This window comes from Phasianus colchicus, chromosome 9, assembly GCF_987193195.1.
Source record: "Phasianus colchicus chromosome 9, bPhaCol1.hap1.1, whole genome shotgun sequence".
Classification (NCBI taxonomy): domain Eukaryota; kingdom Metazoa; phylum Chordata; class Aves; order Galliformes; family Phasianidae; genus Phasianus; species Phasianus colchicus.
The window spans coordinates 8,744,386-8,753,463 of record NC_143444.1 but is presented as its reverse complement, the minus strand read 5'-3'; the positions used below and the strand labels follow the sequence as shown (position 1 = coordinate 8,753,463).

Below are 9,078 nucleotides of genomic sequence, written 5' to 3'. Positions count from 1 at the left end.
GAACCAGACAAGGGTAAGCCAGGCTGAGCTTGCTGGACTTCAGACCTGTATGGGCACAGGCTTTTACATCTGTTTGTTATGAGCAAACCCAAGCAGAGAGTAAATAACAGGTCAGGCAGGACTGGAACCAAGACTCATCTCTTCTGTCCAGGGAACAGCTGCTCCATACCCTGCACTCAAAATCACCTAGAGAGTGGGACATGGCCACCGTCCTCACAATGAAACCACCAGTCCATCTTTTTGCTCATCAAGTATGCATTCAGATGTTTTATACCAGGCTTCACCCTTGAGCGAAACTTTGTGACCACGGAGATGTCATAACCAACTCTTACTTTCTAGGTACAGCAATAAGAAAAGAAGTAAGTCTGGAATTCACAGCTGAATAGGTAATTCTGTTTTTATTATCCATAGCAGTTAAAGTATTTTGCTGTTAACACTCAAGTTAAAGTAATTTCCCACATCAAGCCTGATGCCTGGCTCAGCTTGCAGCCTATAGCATGTATTGATCACAGAATGCAATAAAATTCACGATGCTAAAAGAAGATTAAAACCACTTTTCCTCTTATCTGAAATGAGAAGCGTATCCACATTTCAACTGGGACAGAATTGATTTTTCCTTCACAATATCTGGTATGATGCTGTGTTTTGGCTTTAGGAGGAAGCCATCATCGATAACTCAGCGATGTTTTAGCTGTAGCTGAGCAGTGCTGCACAGAACCAAGGACATTTTTGTTCTCAGCTTCTTGCTGCCCTGACAGTGAGGGGCTGGGGAGGGCCACAAGAAGGCAGGCAGGGATAAAACCAGGACAGCTGACCTCAAATAGCCAAAAGTATAACCCATACTATATGGCATCATGCAAAACAGTGATTGGCAGGGGGGAAGTTGCTTGTGCCTCATTTGTTTATGTATATACTTGTGTGTATATATACATGTATAAAATAATTATAATCCTTTTTTCCCTCTTCCTTTTTGTCTTTGTAAACAGTTTTTATCACGATCCATGAGTTACATGTTGTATTTATTTGGGCTTTTTTTTCCCCCAATTCTCTCTCCCATCCCACTGAGGAATGGAGGAGTGAGAAGTGGCACAAAATTCTGGCTGAAAAACCCTTTTTAGAGCAAACTGTTGATGGCTGAAAGCACCACAGGTGGTTACTGCTTCTGTACGTGTCAAATCCATTTTGCAATGAGCAAAGTGGAAGCTGGTATCAAAGGAAACATAGGGCACATCTCTGCTCTGCTAAAGCCACATTAGCAGGTTGGGATGTCACCCAGCCCAGGCACCTCTGACTGCTCAGAAGTGCCAATACAGACAAGCCTATTTAGCCCAGAGCATATGTTTTACACCAAAACATTTACTGAACAGTCAAACATGTTATCTCCATTTCTCCACTATAGAAAAAGACTGTAGGAAAGGTGAAATGGAAGATGCACAGCAATGCATCACACACTGAACACATGTTTAGAGATAAAATCACCAGCTGACACCTTCATACTTTGTCATAGCCACAGCTGAGAAAGGTCCCAGATTCACAAGGCACTGAGGTTACACTGATTTACATAGCTGTGTATTATATACAGGGGAGCTCTTGAAGAATTATCTGGGCAGGGAGTGAGGCAGCAGCACAGACAGTGGCCAGCAGAAAGCATCCCACACACAAAAGCCACTCGGTAAGCCTACAACTCTCCCCACCCCCCTACCAGTAGAGCACAGTGAGGAGGAGGAGAAGCGGGAGGAAGAGCATCCCCAGCACCAGCAGGCTGGGGAGTGTAGTGGTAGCAGGGGGGGCTTCACGTGTCTTCGTGGCCTTCACCGTCCGGTCCCACTGAGTGAAGATGGCTCTCCTGGCTCCACTCCACTTCCCCGGCCCCGTCAGGCGGAACTGGTAGGGGGTGCAGGGACCGAAGAAGACCTTCAGGGCCAGTAGTGGGTCTGTCAGCAACAGCTTGAGCACGTTGGGCTTCGCACCGATGGCTGAGGTCAGCTCATTCATGTAGGTGATGTAATCGGTCTGCAGCGTGTCACTTGTCCTGAACCTTTGAGAGAGAAGGTAGAGGAAGAGAGGGGACTGCTTTAGATCTCCTTATTTCTCTCGACATGACATCATCTTATGTTCTTGCTGCTTGAGGAGACCCTGTAGCAGCAGCCAGGATGGGCAGGGAGGAAATCCTCCTTAAATTCAGACACATTCAGTGCACAGTCAAAATAGCACAGGGATTTGGCAGATAACACAGACAGCTTTCTGTGCTCGGCAGCCGTCTTTTCCCCTGACATTAAAGCAAGGGCTGGGAAATCTGCTCTTCCAGAGAGTCTTGAGGAGCGGGATGATGTGCCCCTTGTCAGCCTAGGGAAGGTGGCACCTGTCCCTGCCACCCCCCAAAACTGTGGAGCAGTGCTGGGCTGGGGCATGGCCATACATCACTGCTCCTGCTGGTGGTGAAGGGATCTGGCTGCCCCTGCAGCTCTGTGCTTTGGAACTTCCTGCAGTGCAACAGTTTCTAAAAACAACACAAAACATTGCTTGGGCCATATTCAGCTTTAACTGTATTGATATTTGTCAAGTATTGCTTCACTATGAGATACGTGCAAAGAAGGGGGTAAACAAGACCTTTGTGTACTTTATGAAACAAAAAAATGTTACTGAAGAATGAGAACGAGGGAATGTTCTGTTTTTGCTTGGGCCTCACGTTCTGTGCAAGTAAGAAATGTTTTTTTCAGACTGATAACACTCTACAAATGCTGCAAAGCAGCATTTTCAGACAGGAAATCTTACCATTATAGATTTTCCGCACAGATTTGCCCAATTCAACCACCCTGGGGCAGTTGGAAACCTGAGAACTGACACAAAGGAAGCTGGGTAGGACCTTACTGTGTTGGCCCCAGTGGGCTTGCTCGTCTGGGACACGAACAGAGTATTTCAGAACGGTCTCCTTGCAAGAAACTTGCCCCTGCTGCAGCCCTCCCCATGCCCACATCCATCCCACCCACGCTGAGATGACAGCAAGGCTTTTACTCCTCCTTCTTGGGCAGTGTCCCATGAGCTACACCTACCATCTGATCTTATTCCTCTTCTTCTCCTCTATGTCCTCCAGCATCTCACTGACTGAGGGGAGAGTGCAGAGCCCTGGAAGATCAGGAAGAGTGTCAACAAAGGGTACGATGCCGAGGAGATCCCTCCTGTAGGAGGTGGGGTCTGTAGGGGTCTGCTGAATCCTTGGGCATTTCTCTTAGATGTCAAGATCTGAGTTTGGATCAAACTTGGGCGTTGGGGTTGTAATAAAACAAATGCTCCTCTTCTTTAGGATGCGTGATGATGCCTGGGTAGCTGCCCCACCACAGGGACCTTATGACATCTGCAGCTGGTCAATAAGTGACCTATTCCCCATGGTGCAAGGCAGCCCATCCCAGGGAGAACCTGTTACTGGTACTTCCAGCCCTCATGCACTGCCCTCATTTTTAGTTTGAACCTGTATATTGCTGATGGGAAATGCTTCTTCCCATTTAAGGACCTTAGCTCATTCACCTACCCTGAAACACCTTGACTGCCCAGCGGCACTGGACGTCTGCTGTCGGGATGGCAGATCCAAAGGACTGGACCAACCCAATGACTGCCATGGTTGGCTTCTCCAGCTGAGGAGGAACAATGCATTTGTAGAGGTTAACCTCATTGTTCCTGCTTTCAATAATGGATTCATCCTCCATGAAAGGAAAGGAGTGAGAGTAGCCAGTGGCAAAGATAACCACATCGAGGTCATCCTGCACAGTCCCATCTTGAAACAAGACCGACGTTTCTCTGAATTCCTTCACACCTGGCTTTATCAGCACCACACCACAGGTGATGCGGCTCAGGATGTCATCATTCAACACCGGTTCTCTGCGGGATGCTCTGCAAGGAAAAAGTCTGAGTTGGCTCCTACTGCTGACCCTGGAAAGGCTAGATTCCACCCTGCCCGGGACCAGCACTTATGGTGCTTTTGAGAACAGATGGCCTCATGCTTACCCATCCACCGGCATTAGGCCAAAGTCTTCATGCTTGTACTGCTGGTTCATGCCCCTGACATAGAGCCAGTCACTGACTGACTTGGGGAGAAAGTTGTCCAGCCACGTCCAGAAGCGGGTGATGAGCAGCATATCCCAGGGGTAGCCGAAGTTCCAGACACGGCTCATCACCCAGGAGCCCCTTCGGGAGCTTAGGTAAACCTGAGGGACGGTGAAGCAGGGGTGAGCCACCCCCATGGTGGCCACCAGCTCCAACCAGTCCTGGTTCAGGTCTCCATACCTGTGAGGCCACGGTGCTGAGCTCCACAGCAATGTCACAGCCAGAGTTGCCCAAGCCGACCACCAGCACCTTCTTCCCTCTGAACTTTTCTGGCTCCTTGTACTCCCGGCTGTGTAAATAGCAGCCTTTAAATTTCTCTATCCCTAGGAGCAGGAAGACAAAAAGGGATGTAAGTTAGTGAAGAAGTCTGTCTGTGCTAACCTTGGAGGCTCCCATTCCTATAGGCGCTGCTGGAACACGTCTGGGAGTTGCTCACAGCAAAGGGATGCTGCAAACCTGTAGATAGGTTTTTGTCTCTGGATTCATTCAATATTTAAACAGAGAGGAGCATTCAAGAACAAGATAACCTTATGTGGTATTTGTGTGCCTTAAAGGTACAACCCAGCATCACCCTGAGACACCAGACCAGCCGTGGTCCATCCACTTGGTGTGTCTTTGTGCCTCTGCACCAGTAAGTGATGGGAAAAGAACTTGAATTTTTAAAACAGAAGGTGACAAAGGACACAATGGGAGTTCTCCCAGCCAGCCTCCCAAGACCTCACCTTCTCCAAACAGACCCCCAGCACCAAATACTTCTCATCATAGGAAATTCTCCCACTGCTGATCCTGTAATCAGAGGCAAAGTTTGCGCACAGCATTTGTACTAGAAACCACGGAAAAATGCCAGAAGTGCTTTAAGAAACCCTTTAGTGAAGAAACTTCTATTAAAAGGAAACACCCTGCAATAGTTTTTCCAGGAAATATTAGCATTGCCTCCAGTAAAAATGCCCCTGCTTTGACATGGTTTGGACACAGTCTTTTGTCTTAAAAAAAAAAAAAAAAGTTTTGATCTCCTGAACAGAGCTCACCCCTAACACCAATCTTTGATGCTGGAAAAAAAAAAAAAACAAAAAACACCCAACATTTGAATGTGAAGTGCACACCTGGCTGTGTGATATTCAAGTTCATTTAGCTTACCTGGGAAGTGGGCAAGGGGGAGGTTTGGATAGACATGGTGCCCAGTGCAAACCATAACAGCATCAAAAACCGCTGCCTCTTCCTTCCCATCTTTTCGCGTAACCACCTCCCACTGCCCCGTAGCACTGAAGTCAGGGCGCTTCCTTATCTTGGTGACCGTGGTCTTAAAAGAAAGGGATAAAGGTGTGGGAAGTGCTCCAGGAGCCCCACTGCAGCCAGGCAGGCTCTGTCCTTGTCCCCATCAGACACAGTGTCACAGACTTGGCAATTATTTTGGATAGAGAAAACACACCGGTGTCCTCCCATTCCACGTGATTTTTCCATCCCAGAAGCAATGGTTTCCCCATATTGGTTATTTGACACTACCCAACCAGAAGCTGGTGAGACCCAATTTAACAAAACCAGCAAGCTTTTTCCCCAGGATGTCTACCCCAGGATTTTCTCTGAGATACAACAGCAACGTCCATCCCGCTTACCTTGAAGCGGATGTGCCGGAGAAGGTCAAAATGCTGTGCATAGTCACGGATGTACTTCTGGAGCCTTGTGTTGTGTATATAGTTGGGGTAGTCATCAGGGAAGGGGAAGTCAGGGTAGCACATCATCTCCTTGCAGGAATTGGTGAAGACAGTGCGGTAGATGCTAGCTCTGCCTTCCTCTGGCTTTTCCTGGAGGGAGAGGAAAGGGCTTTGGTTAGAGGGGTCAGTCATGGGCACCCCAGAAAGTCATAAGCCACAGGCAAGAAAATGCTAAGCTAGTCTGGACATAACCTCACCCAATTTCATGGCTACTAGGAGAATCTCAGTTTTGGAGACCTGAACTGCAATGTCTTGCTCTCAGAGCAATGTCTTCACCTGCAACCCACCTCCTCCAATGCTTTCTATGCCCTCCTTGCCTGGCCATGTAATTCCCAGCCTGTCCTTCCACTCAGCTTCACCAACCAAACCCAGAAACAAGGCCACTGAGCACCCCCAGGGAGTCATCCCTAGCCCACTGCTTACCTTTCTCATATGCTCACAGGCTTTGTGAGCTCATCCCAAAGAGCCATATACAGTACATCCATGTTATAACCTCAGAGACCTCTATTCAGCATAATATTTTCTGCATTTACCTTATAGAAAGATCAGCTCTGTTGATGTCTGTGCTCAACTTTATGCAAATGCACAGCTGCTATTTTCAACTTCAAGCCTTGCTTCTTATAAACAACACTTGCAGAGTTCAAAGTGATATTTCCCTCTGCTTAGCTGGAGCACACAGGGGACATTGCAGACTTATTGCTCAAAAGGGAAAAAAATCCAGGCAACATCAGCAGCTAAGAAAAATACTTTACCCTAAATCTGCTCTCCATGCATCTGGCCTCCTGGCCAACACTCTTGTGACACAGCAAAGATCACATCCCTGCCAAAATCTCAGATGTCCTGTGTACAAGATGATCCAGCACTGTTGTCTGGACACCAGGGCATTCAAAGCAGCTGTTGACTTTTCTGGCTGGGATTTATATTCCCAGGTTTGCCCAGGTGGTATTAGGGGATGGACACACCTGCAGCAAGGGAACAGCAAATTTTGGGTGGCCACCTCACTGCAGGTTCACCTGCTCAGTAGGCAGAACAGGGCAGATGTGCAACATTTACCACATCTTTAATAAGCCATGGGGGTAATTAATAAAACAATGTTTCACCCAAGCAGAACTGCCACAAAACTTTGCCTTTTCTGCTGTTAAAGTTTGGTTAAAAATACACCCAAGGGAGCTTGAAGGAAACCGAAGAATATAAGGTCATTTGCATCAGAACAAAACAAAAGAAGAAAGAATAAAGGAAGAAAGCCCCACCAAACCTTAAGCTCTAAGTGTTTTATTACACTCTTGTCAAAATAAGAGTCTCACTCTTATTTATAAGGGGCTGGAGGTGTCTGTGTTCCAGCTGATCCTAGAATCAGCAAGCCCAGATCAGTATCTTGCTGAAATTACTCTGTACAACGCTTTTGCATTCCAAAAATATTCTGGGTTAAAAATTAAACCAACTCCTCAGGTTTCTAGTGATAGAATGTGTGGGTGACACCAGGTAGGATCCGTAAGAACACCCCAAAGCCATCAAGTATAGTAACCAACTGACCCCTACGCGTGCAAATGTGCCCCGAGAGGCTGTGAGAAATGCCTGGGGAATGCCCTCAAGAGCTGGCTAGCCATCACCCAGAGCTAACCTGATGTCTTCACCCCTCTACTATGAGATTTAACGTGGTCATTTCCTCCGCTTGAGCAGCTCTTGCAGCCGCCACTCCCCAAACTCTCCCCTAGCCCCAGGCTGCCAGAGGACCACGCAGCCCCTCACCGTGTAGCGCCACAGCCCCCCGACGTCCTCGCTCTGCTCGAAGCAGGTGGGCTCCAGCCCCTCTTCCAGGCAGCACTTGGTGGCTGCCAACCCGCTGATGCCTGCGCCCACCACAGCCACGTGTCGCACCATGGTGTCCTGCGGGTGGGAGAGAGGCTGTCATGGTGCCATGTTGCGCTCTTAGGCCCAGCCTGGCCCCGTGCAACACCTGGAGCTTTTTCATCTGTCCTCACTTACCTGTGCAGCCTGCGGTGCTTCAGAGCTTGGAGTGGGAGCTGTGGGAGGAGAGGATCTGTGGCTTTGAGGCGTTTCCTGCCAAGAGCAAAGCTTTTATCTGGCACGCATGGGAGGCAGGGCCAGAGCCCTGCAGCAGTTTGGATGGCTGCCTTCTGCTGGGTGGACTTTAGCAGTCCCACAGCTGCAACGTGAGGAGCTGCGGGATCCGAGCTCTTGGGTTAGGAAATCAGTGTTTTGGGCTGGAATTATTTCCAAGCAAGAGGTCAAGGACACCAAACAGCTCCCCCCAGCACCTCTGCAGAGCTGCATGGAGTCATCCAAGTCACTGTGAGCAGACGAGGCTCTGGAGAAGCTGCACAACAAGTTCTGCGTTCAGTTCTGAGCTTCTCACTACAGAAAAGACATGGAGGCCCTGGAGTGCGTCCAGAGAAGGGCAGCAGGGCTGTGCGGGGTCTGGAGCACAAGCATGATGGGGAGTGGCTCAGGGAATGGGATGGGTCAGCGTGGAGAAGAGGAGCTCAGGGGACACCTTATTGCTTTCTCCAACTGCCTGAAAGGCTGTGGTGAGGTGGGGGTTGGCCTCTGCTCCTGGGTAACCGCAAGAGGATCGGAAGCGATGGGCTCAGGTTGTGTCAGATAAGACACATTTTTATGGAACCATTTATGTATTTTAATACATAATTTCATTGACAGGGCAATTCTATTCTTTTCTCAGAATATAAAGTGCTTAAAATAGCAGAGATTGAAATAATTTGCTTTTTAAAATTGTTTATTTGTTTTTAATATACATATCTGGGCATTAGAGAATCATAGGGGTAGGAAATGACCTCTGGAGATTCCCCAGTCTGATCCTTGCTAAGGCATGTTCCCTGGAGCAGACTGCACAGAAAAGCATCCAGGCGGATTTTGAATATCTCCATAGAGGGAAACTCCACAATATCTGTGAGCATCTTGCTCCAGTGCTCTGTGGGTTAAGTAGGAATACAGAAACTTTAAAATATCTGAGACCAGAGTCATCAAATTTAGACTTAACTCAAGCTAATTTACTATACTAATATACTAAGAAAATTCTTTATTTTCTATTTTTCCCTATAGGCTTATTGGAGGAGATATTCTGCAAGGAAAAGTTATTCACAGCCAAGATACTATGTTATTTTTGTACAAGCAAGGATAAGGATGTTGCATACATACAGGCTGCATATAAACAAATTCTTTGGGCTACTGTTACAATTCGGAATCATCTGCATGCATCTAAACTGGCAAAGGAAGATCAGCAAAG

The 9,078-nt window shown here is 47.8% G+C and overlaps 1 protein-coding gene across 2 annotated transcripts; it reads right to left on the bottom strand.

The window, feature by feature from the left end:
* Positions 1-386: 386 nt before the first annotated feature.
* On the bottom strand, positions 387-7,824 carry LOC116230489 (flavin-containing monooxygenase 3-like). Of its 2 annotated transcripts, XM_031595676.2 has the most exons (9): positions 7,800-7,824; positions 7,563-7,700; positions 5,715-5,903; positions 5,239-5,401; positions 4,282-4,424; positions 4,003-4,202; positions 3,530-3,888; positions 3,054-3,126; positions 388-2,038 (listed from the first exon to the last, which is right to left on the bottom strand). In XM_031595676.2, exons 2-9 carry the CDS (start codon positions 7,692-7,694, stop codon positions 1,699-1,701), a joined length of 1,599 nt encoding a protein of 532 aa, XP_031451536.2. In that variant the 5' UTR covers positions 7,695-7,700; positions 7,800-7,824; the 3' UTR covers positions 388-1,698. The 2 variants fall into 2 exon arrangements, with proteins under 2 accessions (XP_031451537.2, XP_031451536.2); XM_031595677.2 differs by lacking the exons at positions 7,563-7,700; positions 7,800-7,824 and adding an exon at positions 6,237-6,347 and having other exon boundaries at positions 387-2,038.
* Positions 7,825-9,078: the final 1,254 nt, after the last annotated feature.